This window comes from Camelus ferus, chromosome 32 (genome assembly GCF_009834535.1).
Source record: "Camelus ferus isolate YT-003-E chromosome 32, BCGSAC_Cfer_1.0, whole genome shotgun sequence".
Taxonomy (NCBI): domain Eukaryota; kingdom Metazoa; phylum Chordata; class Mammalia; order Artiodactyla; family Camelidae; genus Camelus; species Camelus ferus.
The window spans coordinates 11,321,542-11,335,748 of record NC_045727.1 but is presented as its reverse complement, the minus strand read 5'-3'; the positions used below and the strand labels follow the sequence as shown (position 1 = coordinate 11,335,748).

Here is a 14,207-nt window from a genome sequence, read left to right as displayed (position 1 = left end):
AGCGTGCGTCAGAAGTTCCCGTTGTCCCCATTTTAGGGATGAAGAAATTGAGGCACCGAGTGATTACAAGCTCAGAAAGTCGGGCTCGGGCGTCCGTGCTCTTGGTCCCACGCTCCAGAGATCGTGTTGCTAACAAGCGGCAAATCCTCAGGGCTTGAGGTCTGCGTGGTCACTCACTTCGCCCCAATGTACGCCTAGAATTTGACCACTGGTCTTGCTGCTCCTCAGTCGAACTTCCTGAGCTTGCTACATCCCTCCTCTGGGCCTCTGCTTCTCCATCTTCAAAATGATGGGGAGAGGGGACGGTGTAGCTCAGTGGTGGAGTACCTGCTTAGCATGCACGAGGTCCTGGGTTCAATCCCCAGTACCTCCATTAAAAAAAAAAAAAGGTGGAGCTTTTAGAAGCAGAGAGCAGAATGGGTTACAAGGAGCTGGAGAGAGGGGCACATGGGCAGATGTTGGTCAAAGGGTATAAAGTTTTGGATACCGACGACAAAAAAGTTATGAAGATCTAATGCACAGCCTGGTGACCAGAGTTAACAACACTGCATGGTGTTCTTGAAATTTGCTGAGTGTGCAGTTTTTGTTTTTTTTTAAGTATTTAACAATTTTTTTTTTTTTTGGGAGGGGGAGGCAATTAGATTTATTTATTTAGTTAGTTAGTTATTACCAGTACTGGGGATGGAACCCAGGACCTCTTACACGCTAAGCAAGAACTCTACCACTGAACTATACCCCCCTTTTTTTTCTTTCTAATTTTGTTCTTATTTTATTTTATTTTTTTTAATGGAGATGCTGGGGATTGAATCCAGGACCTCGTGCATGCTAAGCACATGCTCTACCACTGAGCCATTCCCCACCTCCAAGTAGTTCTTAATTATTCTCGCAACAACCAAAAAATGGTAACTGTCTACTGAAAACAAACAAAAAACACACCAGAGTGTTGTGAGTTAAGTTTTATCCAGGGTCTTGTTGAGAACTATAGTCTGACAAATAGCCTCTCAGCTCTAGGGAGCTTCTCTGAAGAGGTAACAGGAGAAAGGTAATTTATATGTGATTTTTGTTAGCAATACACGCAGTCAAGCAAACATCTTGGTAAGATTACTGCTAGTCACTTTGGTATCAAGGTAATGCTGGCTTCATGGAACAAGCTGGGAAATGTTCTTCCTCTTCTATTTCTTGGCAGAGTTTGTGAAGCCTTGGTGTTAATTCTTGAAGCATTTCGTAGAATTCACCAGTGAAGCTATCTGGTCCTAGGCTTTTTTTTGTAGGAAGTTTTATGATTACTATTTCAATTTTTTTTTTTTTTACTATTTCAAATTCTTATCTGTCATAGATCTATTCAAATTTTCTATTCTTGAGTCTATTTTGGTAAAAAGGTGTTTCTAGGAATTTTCCCATTTCATCTGGGTTATCTAGTCTGTTCACATACAACTGTTCACTGTACTTCCTTAAAATCCTTTGTCTTTCAGTAAGATCAGTAGGGCTGTGCCCACTTCCATTACTGATCTGAGCAATTCAAGTCTAATTTTTCTCTTGGTCATTCTAGTTAAAAGTTTGTCAATTTCATTGACTTTTTAAAAAATCCAATTTTTTTTGTCTCATTGATCTTCTCTAATTATTTTTAATTCTCTATTTCACTGATCTTTCCACGCTTATCTTTATTATTTCTTCTCTGCTGCTGGCTGTGGGTTTAGTTTGATCTTCTTTTTCTAATTCCTTAAGGTGTAAATTAGGTTATGGACTTGAGATCTGTATGCGTTTACAGCCATAAATGTCCCTCTTAACATTACCTTTGCCCACATCCCATAAAATTTGGTGTGTTATGTTTTTGCTTTCATTTGTTTGAGGTAGTTGCTAATTTCCCTTGAGAGTTCTTCTTTGATCTATTGTTTAAAACCGTACTGTTTCACTTCTAGACATTTCTTTTTCTCGTTTTCCTTCTGCTATTGACTTCTCACTTCATTCCATTGTGTACAGAGAAAACACACGTTGTATGATTTCAGTCTCTACATTTATTGGGATTTGTTTTATGGCCTAACATTGTCTATCCTAGAAAGTACTGCACACGCACCTGAGGCTGCTCTGCTGCTGTTGGCACAGTGCTCTGTGCACCCGACAGGCCCGTGAGCTCAGAGCATGGTTCAGGCCCTCTGTTTCCTTGGTGGTCTTCCGTCTCACTAGTCTAGCCATCAGTGAAAGTGGAGTACTGAAGTCATCAACTATTACTGTTGGCAGTTTAATCACATCTCAGCCTTAATTTTTAAGTTCTCTTTGGAAGCTGGGGGGACCTGCACCTACCACCCAGCCCTGCATCAGATGCTATGCTCACCCTACATCCCAGGCTCAGCAATGGTGGCTGCTCCATTCTTTATTAGTCAAAGAAACAGTGGTTTTCAGTGTCTCCCCTAAGGAAGGAGGCTCAGAGGGCTGAGCCAGCCAGGCCCTACTGGGGGCGCTGCTTCTACTTGAACTTCTGCAGCACATTGCAGATCCTCTCCTTGACCCATGGATCCAACGTTGAGCAGTCCCACTCTGCCAATGTCATCAGCCGCTGGTGGGCCTCCCAGAAGAGGCCGGAGCCGAGGGCCAGCTCCACCCTCATGCGCCAGTCAGCCAGCTTGGAGTTGTTGAGAAAGATGTTATGGTTGCCCCCCATGGGCTGTGGAGAGACAAAGAGGATGGAGTGGTCAGCCAGGGGACCCGCCAGATTCCTCTCCTACAGCCTCAGCGGCTCTCCCCATCCACCCCTGAGAAGAGTGAGTCTGCTGACTCCCAGGTCCTGGGTCAGGGGTCGCAGGCTGTGTAATAGATGAGGGGTGGGGACGAAAGATCCAGGATCCCCCAGGACTCTCAGTCACTGGTCTTGCTCCAAGGCTCCTGAATCCATCTCAGAGGTGACCCTTACTCAGGGGGTTTCCACTGCTCCAGCGTGAAACCTCCCATGGGTTCCTGCCTTCTTCCAGGAAAACCCCTTGTCCCCAGATGAGGGTGGGAGGAATTCAGTTATCTGTCCCCTGTGTTGAGCCTCCCTCTGTGATCAAGCACAGGGCTGGAACAAGAGACCCAGGAGGCAGCCTAAGACACATGCACCCAGGATATCTGGGAGACCCCACATGGGGTGGGAGTGGGCAAAGCAGAAGGGGTGGGGGTTGACAATTAAGGGGTTGCACCCTCTTGGACAGAAAAACTGGACTGTTTTTCCCAGTGCAGGTCTGCACTGCGCACGGACCAGGGACCAAAGTGGCTACCTTGCATACTGACCAGGGCCCCCATCGCCCCCCGCACACCTGCATCATCTCCACCAGGGCTACCAAGTCGGCCAGGGAGATGCAGTCTCCGGTGATGAACATCTTGTCCTGCAGAAACTTCTCCTCGAAGAGCTTCAGGTTGTTCCTCACCTCTGCCAGCATCTGCTCCGTCTTCTCAGCAGGAACCTCCTCGCCCGTGATCATTGGGATCAGCAGCTGGCCAGGGGAGGGGAGAGGAGGCTGCATCTGACCCTCCGGGCCTCAGTACCCTTGTCCACTAGAGAGGTGTGGACAGTACCGAGGATAGAAAGTGGTGTCACCTCATTCAGCAGGTCTGGTTAGTGGTAGTTGCCTGGAGCCATTGTTCAGAGGGATTCTGAGGTCCCAGCAGGAAAGAATCCTGCGACTGATCAGTGATTTGTCACAGGCATAGGACAGGGAGTCACGGCACGTGGGCTGGTTATGCATCATCTTCAAATCTGGTGGTCTTTATGGGCCCTTGGACTCTGATATTTTCTAATTTGGAACAAAATGTCTTGAATCCCCTCCTGGGCACCCTTCCCCTTGTCTTTATAAGGCTCTTCCATACCCAGTGGCTCACATCAGACTCCCATCAACTCTGGAAGGTGGGCAGGAAAGGGGCCTGTGGAAATGAGGCCCAGAGAAGGAGGACACTTGCTTGAGACAAGCCATGGCCCCACTCACCTTGATCCAGAGGATCTTGTTCATAGGCAGCTGGATGGCCGTGTGCTGCCAGGCCATGAACTCGTCCACGCGGGCGCGTGTGTGCAGGTCAGGTGGGTACCAGTGCGAGGGTGTGCTGTACTTGCGGCACAGGTAGAAGAGGATGGCCACGCTGCAGTGAGGCCAGTCAGGGCTCGCCTCTGCCTCCCTAGCACCCCTCCTCCACCCACCCAGAGCAGACGGGGCCTCCAGCCACAGGGTCTAGGCAGGCCTCCAGAAGGAGGACCAGCCCCAGAAAGGCAGGCAATCCGTCCATCAATGAGGGCAGGGAGGGAGAACTTCAGGCGAGAGGGAGTTGGTGACTGGGACAGGAAGGGCAGTCCAGATGGGGACAGTGTGTGGAAATACGGGTAAGAGGGAGTTTGGTAAATTTGGAAAAACTAGAGTCTGTGGGTGTGAGTGGAAGAGGGTAGGGGAGGAGGGGGAGAGGTCAGAGACGGTCGGAGATGCCTGCGTCCCTCTGCCCATGCCCACTAACCCCGCCACCACACTCTCAGTGTCTCTTAGTCCTGCACCTTCAGGTTGGGACCTCCACAATTATTAACTGCCACCAGCCCTCCCGCCAAGTGGGGCCCACCCACGCCACCAAGTTCTCCTATACCTCCTGCCTCCAGAGCCAACCAGAGCTTGCTGTGACTGGAGGAGCCCCATCTCCTGGGGGACAGGCACCTGGCAGCATCCCAGGCCCTGGGATGACCCTGCAATGGGCATTTGGCCTTTTGTCTGCCCAGCACCATTTCCCCTACTTTGCCTGCAGGGACCTGCTGCTCCACTATCAGCAATTCTGGCCAGGGGTGACCAGCAGTCATGGGTCCCAGTGCCCCGACCAGTGAGTGGCCCACAAGCAAGCAGGTGACTCAGACTCTGCCTGTCCCCGTCCTTCCCTAGGAACTTCAGATCACCCACGAAGGAGAGGCTGCTTGTTTCCCAAGGAATAGGTGCTTCAAAGATGCAGCTTGAGAACTGCTGATGGCAGTGAGAAGCCACATGGTGGGCTGGGCGGGGAAGGGCATCAGCCCCCCAATAGCCAGGCCCAATTCCCCTGGCTTGTCACGTCCACCAATAAATTCAAACTGGTCAAGCTGGGTCTGCCTTCTGTGGCTGGTGTCCTTAGCCCCTCACTCAGAGCCCTGATAGACACACCTGGGCAGAGGGGCTGGGAGGCTGGAGGGGGTGGGGGAGGAGCAGGTCATGGGAGAAGGCCCAAGAGGGATGGGAGTGGATTCACAGCCTTCCCAGGCCCAGGACTGGGACCTGGGAGGGAAGGACCACCTGGGTGAGACGGTGGCATATAAGGCCAAGGGCAGAGGGAAGGAGCCCTGGCACTTTGAGGTTGGGGCCCTGCTCTGGAGAGAACACGGAGGGTGCAGCTGACAATCACTTGGTAAAGAGACAGATGTGGGGGCAGGGAGGGTATAGCTCAGTTGTAGAGCATATGCTTAGCATACACAAGGTCCTGGGTTCAATCTCCTGTGCTTCCATTTAAAAAAAAAATTAAATAAACCTAATTTACCCCCAGAAGTAATAAAATAACATTTTAAGAGATAGGCATGTGACTTGTGGATCTAACAGACCATCAGAAGGAGCCAGATGGGGTGAAATGAAGGAAGACCGTGAGGCACATCTACGAAATGGGCTGATGGGGCTATTCAACTGTGCGTGTGTGTTGGCCTTCAAGAAAGGGGAAGAATGACCCAGAGGAAGTCTCAGGGCCAGAAGGGCTGTCCTGCCACCACAAGCCCAGGATAGTGGGGGTGGGGCCAGGTTTTGGCCTCCCTGGTCCCAGAGGGTGGGGCCACCACCCTGATGGGCCCAGAGAACAGAACATGGAGCCAAAAATGATAATCCTGCTAAAAAAAAAAGAGAGAGAAACCAAAAACCCAAAATGGAGTCACTTGTGCTAAGGCCCATGTCAGCAAACCAAGACTTAATATCTAACCTAATTGAAGTTTCAGCTTTTCCCAGAAATGTGACCTTTTACCAGTCAGTCTTGAATTCCCTGGTAAGCACTAGTGAGGAATTCTGCCTCATAAACCCATGCCTGCCCCCCAAAGGAAAATGACTTTGTCCCAGACAATCCACTCTTTCCTAGAAACTTCCTTTTCCTACCTCCATCTGCCTACAAAAGGCAGCTCTTCAGAGCTCCTTTCTAGGTGGGATGCTGCCCCATTCATGAATTGTTGTATAAAGCCAATGAGATCTTTAAATTTACACAGCTGAATTTTGATTTTTAACAATTCTCAAGCCTTGAAATCCAGTGCAGCTTGTCTTGCTAGGTTTCAGATTTGCTGGGGATACTCGAGCCCTTTCCCTTCCTATTCCTCTGTTTTGGATGGGAAGGTCTAGCCTATGCCTGTCCTTTGCACTGTATTTTGGAAACAAGATGACTTGTCGTCTGGTTTTACAGGGTCATAGATGGAGGGGAATTTTGGCCCAGGATGAATCAAACTCTGAATCTCACTCAAACATGATTTGGGTGATTTAGAGGATGGCATTTTGGACTTAGAGTTGATGCTGAAATTATTAAGTCTCTTAGACACGTTGGGGAGAGGTGAATGTGTTTCACACATGGGCAGAACATGAACGGGGGGGAGACTGTTATGAGTTGAATTGTATCCCCTAAAAAGACATGTTGAAATTCTCATGTCCAGTACCTCAGAATGTAACCTTATTTGGAAAGAAGGTCTTTACAGAGATCATCAAGTTAAAATGAGGTCATAAGAATAGACACTAATGCAATATGACTGGTGTCCTTTTAAAAAGGGGAAATTTGGACATAGAGACACATGCACAGAAGGGGGTGATGTGAATACACACAGGGAGAAGATGGCCATCTACCAGGCAAGGAAGATCTGAGGCCATCAGAGTCTAGGAGAGAGGCCAGGAGCAGATCCTTCCTGGCCCCGTCAAGGGAAGCATGGCCCTGCCAACACCTTGATTTCAGACTTCTACCCACAGAACTACAAGAAAACGTATTTCTATTGTTCCAAGCCAGCCAGTGAGTGGTGCTCTGTTACAGCAGTCCTAGCAAAGTACCAGGCCTTGGGCCCCAGACTTCCATGGTCCACTTGGGAGCTAGACTTTAAGTTATGAGACCCCCTGTGAAGCCATCTGACAATCAACCCTGCACCTTACCAAACCTCAAGACCTAACTACCAATTTACAGGAAATAAAGGGACAGGAATCCACATTATGCAATACCAAGAAAACGCAGTCAGCAGAATTCAGACCGTGGCAAACTCTGCAGGACAAAGGGCCTGGCTTCTTCACTCACAGCAAACACGCAAAAGTCCAAAGTGGGGCGTGGAGGGGGCTGCAGGGAAAAAGAGACTGAAGAGGCAGATCAGTCGGCTGCAAATCTTGCCGCTTATGTGGACCCTGATTCCAATGCACGAACTACAAAGGAAATATTTATGAGATATTCTGAGACTTTTGAATATGAACAGGCTATTTGATGAATTCCAGGAATAATTATTAATTTTATGAGGTGTCATCATGGCATTTTTTTTTAAGAGCCCTTATCTCTCTTAGAAGTTCATTTCTAAACACTTTATGAGTGAAGTGATGGGGTGGCCAGGAGGCTGGGGAAAAGAGTGGGGTTCAGATGATGCAAAAGGGGCCCCTAGTGGACACCTGCTGGAGCTGCAGGTATGGGTGCGGGGGCTCGTTCTGCTCCTCATTACTTAATATTTGTTCTACTTTGGTGTATGTGTGTAATTTTCATCTAGTTTCTGGGGGGTTTTGAGGGGGTGGTAATTAGGTTTATTTACTATTTTTTTTTCTATGGAGGTACTGGGGATTAAACCCAGGACCTCCTGCATGCTAAGCACGCACTCTACCACTGAGCTCTACCCGCCCCTTGTAATTTTCCATAGTAAAAAAAAAAAATCGGTAGGCACTAGCCGGTGGGGCTGCCGCTGAGTCTCCGCAGAGGCAGACGGCAGAGAGGCCCCAGGGAAGACTATTACCTTTCAGATAAGATAAATTTTCCATCTCTGAGGCTGGGCAGCTTCCGCAGGGGGTTGATCTCGATGTACTCCTTGCTGTGATGGTGGCCTGAGAGGGGCAGGAAGGTCTGAGGCTGCTGGGACCCCAGGGAAGAGAGGCCCAGGTATTCCAGAGGGAGAAATGCCTTTCTCTCCACTTTTCTCAAATGCCTATCTCTCCAGAGGAAGCACGTGGCTCCCCCCAGGTAAGAGGGCAAGTCAGCAGCAGAACAGGGTCTAGGTCAGGACTCCGGCCCCCATCCCAGGCTCTGTGACCAGAGCAACTCTGGCTCACAGAAGCTGAAGGCCTCCAGCTCTCACTCCCAACTCCGGGCCTGAAGCCACAGCCTATGAATAAAAGCCCTAGGGTCCCGGCTCCCCCTGCCCCCCTCCCCCAGCCCCCCGGAGGCCTCCATCAGATCCATCGGAAACATTTCCAGGGAACTCTACTCACACCCTAATTATTTCTGGGTCTTCTGTATCTCCTCCGTTCTAGAGGCTACTGCCTCTGCGAGCAGAGATTTTGAAGCCCCCTCCATGCCTGGGTGGCGTTCAAGGCTATGAACCTCACCTGGGGTTGGGGCTTGAACACTGGGAGAGGATGGGTGTGGACGGAAGCAATAGGAAATCAGCACCCACCTCTGTGACTTTTGCCAACCTAATCTGGCAGGTGCTGCAGCTGACCAGGTGCTAGACACCCACGAGGAGGAGGTGAGGGCACTGGGAGGGAAATCGGGGGCCCACCACCCCTCCTCTCTCCATTTCACCCTGTAAAACCTGTTCAGCAGAGTCAGCAGGGACTGGCGAAGGCAGGGTGGGCAGGTGCACAGCCCACAATTCTCTTGGGAAGCATTTCTTGTCCCATGGACTCCAGAGGGGAGGGGGCTCTGATCTGTCCCTGTCTCCGTTTCTTAGAAACGCCCCAACATTGTGTCCTGCCTTCCCCCAGGACCTGGCCCAGCCAGGCAGTGCTGGGGCCCACCTTTCAGGAGATCCACAAACTGGAAGTCGAAGGGGATGCCGTTCTTCTTGGCAAAGATGTAGACGGCACGGCAGGAGGCGGACAGCAGGTCCAGGTAGAGCTCCAGGCCCATGGAGACACGAGTGGGGCCCCAGCCGCGGCCGGCAGACACCCAACCTGAGCTGATATGCAGCCTGCACCCTGGTCCTGTGCCCACCAGCCCAGGCCCAGGACCCCACATTCTGGAACCTCTTGTTCACTTGGTGCTGTCATGAGGCCAGGAAGCCTGGAATTCTCACAGCACCAGGATTCTGAGGAGGCCAGGAGTGGGCTGGGGAGAAGCCTGTGGTTCGGGGCCAGGGGGTGGGGGGTGGCTGTGACCCTGTCCTTCCCCTCCCTGGGGGCACCCATATGTGTCCCTGGCCTGGGTCTGAGAACAATTTACACTTGGGAATTCCCTGGGCCAGGCCTTCACCGCAGAATGTGACTGAAGGGGCTTTGCTGGGTCCAGGGATGATGACTCACCCAGGAGGGTTCCAGAAGCAGAGACTGGGGGTATTCACAGATCACCTTGTCCTGAACTGCACCTAGAAATGGGTGAAGAGGAAGAAATGGGAGCATGGGGAGCTGTCGGGGCATCAGGGATGATGCCACCGCGGACACAGTGGACGCTAGCCAGATCATGCCACACAGAGGAGCCTGGGAACTTTCAGTCTGGGTTTGGACTGGCTGTGGCCAGGCTGTGTGTCCGGACTCAGCACCTGGCAGCTGAGAAAGGTAACTGGACACCAGGGGGAGGCCTGAGTGCTGCCCACTCCAAGCTGCGTGATCCTGTGAGAGTTCCCAGGAGAACTCCCTCCTGGAGAGACCCTACTTCCCTGCACAGTGAGGCTGGAGGTGCGCGGAGGGAAAGAGCAAGTTTACTGCAGACGGCGGAGGGCAAGGGCCCAGTATCCCCTCAGTGCAGCTGCTCCTTCACTTTCTGCACCAGCTTCTGGGCCAGCTGGGGGTCCTACTGGGCCTCTCGGGGGTCCCAAGCCTACAGCACAAGCCTGTGGGCCTCCTGGACTAGCTTCATGCCCAGGGGGGCCTCCACAAGGGCCCACCAAACTGCCAGCCAGGGCCAGTCTCAGAATAGGTCACAACTGAAGGCAGTGGGCTGGGAAGACAGAGCAGTTGGAACCTGGGGCTCAGGCTACACCCTGAGTACCCCCAGAGGGCAGGCGGACAGGAGAACCTCACCTGCATCAGCTCTTTGAGTCCATCAGATCTGCCAGGGAGAACTGCTTGGTGGCCAGGAATGGTTTGGCTGCCAGGACCTCCCAATCCAGGTGCTGCAGAGACAGTGTCAGCTTCCCCAGCAGCCGCTCCAGCCACTTGGCATCCACAGGCTGCCTGGAGAAGTCGGGTAGGAGACACTGGGCCAGAAAGAGAGGGGGCACTTATATTGGGCCCCTCCAAGCCTCCTCAGCTTCCTCTCCACCCTCCCCAGCTGCCATTTATCAGTGATGCCCTCTGGGGCTCTGTGTTCAGAAGGAGTCTGAGCTTTCATTCAGGCTCAGAAGAAAGACAGCTAGGATAGATTAGCGGTGTCTGCATAGGGCAGTACACAGCAATTAGTATATGGGCCAATTGGTCCCTTCCAGCTCTGGGGGTCTTGGCTCCTGCCTACCTGCACAATAAGGCAGGAAGGCTCACCTTGAACAGGCAGACGTTGGTGGCAGGCACCTGGATGTTGGTGTGCTGCCACGCCAGGCACTCATCCACAGGTGCAGGCCTGCTGGGCTTCCCTCTGCCCTCCTTCCATGCCCTGCCTGCACTGCGACTCTCCATCCTGGTGCACACAGCACAGGACCAGAGGGCAATTCCTGCCTGCTTGCTTTTTCATGTTGGGAGCCCTGTGGGACTGCCCCTGCCCCACTCCACCCATGAGAAAACCAAGCATTCCACTGAAAATAGAAATGTGGGTAAGGGAACAGGGCTGTGCTTTCACCTGCACTGTTTCTATCCCTTACGGGCAATTCCCTAAATGCTTGTGTCTGGACTCTCTGTTGGTTGTAAGGAGCCCTTGGTTATAAAACAGGGTGTAGGCTTCCTGGTAATTAAAGACAGCGAGTTGTTTCCTCTGGATCCCGCTAGATGCTAGCCACGGAAGCAGATGGCACACGCTCAAGCTGTCACCCTCTTAGAGCCACAGACTTGAATATTTGCAATGAATGCACCAAACTGGCAAAAGATTGGTAACCACCAAAGTATTAAAAGTTCTACCTGTCAGTAGGGAACAAAGCACAATGAAATAGAAAACTGGGCAAAAGATATGAACAGGCAATTCACAGAACATGAAAACTGAGTAGCCCAAAAATACATAAAAAGAAGCTCAAACTTACTAAAAGTAGGGAAATGAAAATTAAAATTACAATGAATACCATTCCACACCCATCAGGCTAGTGTGTTTATAATATGTTCAATATGCTATTACAAGCTTGTAAGAGCAAAGAATTGGAAACATTCTAAACGGCCATTAGCAAAAGAATCTAACAACGTGCAGAGTGAGAATTAATGAATTAAGCCCAGGTACCTGTGTGAGAGCATCTCGGACAGCTGTGGGGCAGAGAGACATTAAGGAAATCCCAAATCATGAAGCCAGCTACAAGGATTGTGTTGGGAAGGTAAAATTTTACCTTTGTCCTCTTGGGGTTTTTTCCAACTGGGTCTGACTGGCATTCAACAGGAGAAGAGCTTCTAAATGTATTTAATACAAGTTTCACCTGACTTGGGACCCTTCATAAGGAATGAAGACACAAAGTAATGGCAAACTTTATGCGCCTTTCTATTAGATTGAACAAAGAGAGGCAATTGCGGGAAAATAACTAAACTATGCAAAGAGGCTAATGGAAGACTACTTTAACAAGGTTTGTTTGTACTAAATTCTCTTGATCTCAACTTTTCCCCCATGACGATAAGAATGTTACTTTCCTTCTGGTACTTGGAGGACATTTTTCACACGGCAACTTCATCTCTTGCTTTTAAGAAACAAAGAATGTCAGCGTTTTTCTTGCATTTGCTGTTTTTCAAGTGTCTGACTCAAAACAGTCAATATAACCACCATGCGGTGGCTGTCCGTGAATTCCTTCGATTATAAACACACACACGACGGCAAACACCAGATTCCCGAGCGTAGTTTCCACGGTGGAGGCTGAGGTGGAAGCGCCTGGGGGCTTCACTTAAGCCTCACCCAGGCGGAGAATACATTATTTGGACAATAGTCTTTCTAATAATAAATGAAAGCCACCATACTAACAAAAAGGTCACTGCAAAAATAAAAATTATGCCAGACGGCCCTCCTCTTGGACGCGCGCCTCACCCCGGCCCTCGGCACAGCATTTTAACAGCCGTCACTGGCCCCTCAGATGCAGCCGGTGCAGGTGCCTTGGAGCCCCGGGGACATCACCGGCCACGCCCCGCCGCGCGGAGCTTGGTGGGAGCTGCCCGCCCCGCCCCGCCCCGCCCCTCAGAGCACCATCCCGAGCGGAGCATGCTGGAGGTGGGCGGGCCCACGACGCCACCAGCCCCACCCAGCCCCGCCCACGCGCGGAGCTTGTCGGGAGGAAGGGGTGGGTGCGCGGGTTGCCCTGGCAACGGGCAGCGCCGGCAACTGACGGCCGGAGCGCGCTGGTCAGTTACAGTCAAGTGACCCGAGCGGCCACTGTGCCCAGGGCCTCCGATGGCGGCGGGTGGTTCCGTTATTGCCAAGAGGCGGCCGGGGCTGGAAGAAAGGGGCGGGAAAGCGCTGGGGCCTCCTCTAGGGCGGGAAGGGAAGGGTCGGGGCCTCGGGAGCTTGGACAGGGACCCGGGGGGCGAGGGAAGGGAGTGCAGAGTCTGCGGCCGTGTCGAGTGGAAGGAACTGAGCAGGGTCTCAGCGGCAGAGAAGGAGGAGGGGAGACAGGAAGGCGCGAAGAGTAAAGGGTGAACTCAAAAAGTGGAGGGGAAAAAGGGAGTTGGAAGAAAATGAGAGCGGGCGCCGTGCCCCACTCCCCCACCACCGCCCGGCAAAGCTGAGTCCACGGCGTCATTCCCAACCTTAGAAGCCCCATCACGGAGCAAATCCTAGTAGACCCCTACTAATTTTGGGAAGGTGAATGTTTTATGCACAGGATAGCGGAGGGAAAGACCGGTCAGGGAAAGGAGGGTGGGCAGGCAGGAGGAAAAGAAAGGAAAGCTCTTCTGACCTGAGTCAAGAGTCCAGTTCTGGAGCAGGAAGGGATCTGAGGTTGCTTTCCCGTGTAGGTGGAAGTCTGACCACAGCTCTTAACCACCCTGAGTCCTACCTCTATTTGTGGGAGACTTACCTGTGGGTTAAGGAGGGGAAAGAGGAAGGGACAGATGGACAGTGGCAACACAAGACTGTGATGCCAACTGGAGGAGGGGGAGAGCGCACACGGGGCCCACCCTGGTGAGAACTAGACACTGGTTTTAAGAGAAGTATGTGTCATAAACACCCCAGTCTCATTTCAGGCCTTCTAGGTGAAGTGGACCCAGTGTTAAAGACTACGGGGTCAGGGCAAGAACCCTTTCAGTAACCCTTGTCAGTAGGAAACTTCATGTGAGACTCCACCCCCCACATCTAGTTCATGCTTTGTTCATCCTTTGCCAGGGCACCTTGGGGTCCCAGCCCACCTCCCTCAGGGAGGACCTTGGTGGAGGTCTTCCAACAGAACCTGCTATGACCTTGGGTGTACAGTCCCTGCACCTGTAGGGCAACTTACTGCTGACCACACCAGGGAACATCCCAATAGGGAGGTAACTGAGCCCCAAAAAGTTTTCTGAGGCTGCTTTGTCATCTGTAAAATAATTGTAGCTCTGCCTGCTCTGGAGGTGCTTATAGAGACCTAATGAGACACTGAAAGTGCTTTTAAAGGGTGCGGGGCCCTCAAATGCAGGGAAGTGTTACCAAGAAAGCCCAGTCCACGTAGGTTAGGGTGCCACCAGGGAAGAAAGGGCCTGGAGCCGACCTCTCCAGCCAGGCCTGCCACTGCCATTTGCTAGCAGGGCTGGGACAGCTCCACGGGCTGCCAGTCTGTTTGCCCTTATTCTCTCTGACCCTGCTCTGGGTCCAGAGACCCAAATTTGAATCCTGGATCTGTCACTTACTAGCTGAGTGATCTTGGGCAAGTCATTTCAGCTTTCCTGTTTAAGTGGAGCTAAGATGGCCTGTGAATGAAACCACACAAACCAAGGCGTTTCTGGCTCCGGAGGAGGCCACTG

At 51.6% G+C, this 14,207-nt stretch overlaps 1 protein-coding gene and 1 long non-coding RNA gene across 13 annotated transcripts; one reads left to right on the top strand and one right to left on the bottom strand.

Moving 5' to 3' along the window:
• Positions 1-67: 67 nt before the first annotated feature.
• On the top strand, positions 68-5,080 carry LOC116661004. Of its 3 annotated transcripts, none has more exons than XR_004316751.1 (3): positions 68-188; positions 3,214-4,048; positions 4,884-5,080. It is a non-coding gene; the product is annotated as an uncharacterized LOC116661004 (long non-coding RNA). The 3 variants fall into 3 exon arrangements; XR_004316750.1 differs by lacking the exon at positions 68-188 and adding an exon at positions 2,630-2,759 and having other exon boundaries at positions 3,209-4,048; XR_004316749.1 differs by lacking the exon at positions 68-188 and adding an exon at positions 2,635-2,759.
• Positions 2,341-12,388, bottom strand: LOC102518805 (glutathione S-transferase theta-4). 10 transcript variants are annotated; one of them, XM_032472097.1, is made up of 7 exons: positions 10,185-12,388; positions 8,964-9,529; positions 7,964-8,051; positions 4,597-4,693; positions 3,957-4,071; positions 3,291-3,467; positions 2,341-2,662 (listed from the first exon to the last, which is right to left on the bottom strand). In XM_032472097.1, exons 3-7 carry the CDS (start codon positions 7,986-7,988, stop codon positions 2,465-2,467), a joined length of 612 nt encoding a protein of 203 aa, XP_032327988.1. In that variant the 5' UTR covers positions 7,989-8,051; positions 8,964-9,529; positions 10,185-12,388; the 3' UTR covers positions 2,341-2,464. The 10 variants fall into 10 exon arrangements, with proteins under 10 accessions (XP_032327988.1, XP_032327983.1, XP_032327987.1 ...); XM_032472092.1 differs by lacking the exon at positions 4,597-4,693 and having other exon boundaries at positions 3,957-4,107; positions 8,964-9,285; positions 9,468-9,529; XM_032472096.1 differs by lacking the exon at positions 4,597-4,693 and having other exon boundaries at positions 3,957-4,107; positions 8,964-9,124; positions 9,468-9,529.
• Between the last annotated feature and the right edge of the window lie 1,819 nt (positions 12,389-14,207).

Bases quoted from the DNA above. Each gene is read 5' to 3' on its own strand.
- LOC102518805 (XM_032472088.1), bottom strand. From the start codon at position 9,183: ATGTGGGGTCCTGGGCCTGGGCTGGTGGGCACAGGACCAGGGTGCAGG. The intron at 8,052-8,963 runs GTGGGCCCCAGC...TGCCCCTCTCAG, and splicing joins GTTTGTGGATCTCCTGAAAG to GCCACCATCACAGCAAGGAG. The intron at 2,663-3,290 runs GTGTGCGGGGGG...GTCTCTCCACAG, and splicing joins CCCTGGTGGAGATGATGCAG to CCCATGGGGGGCAACCATAA.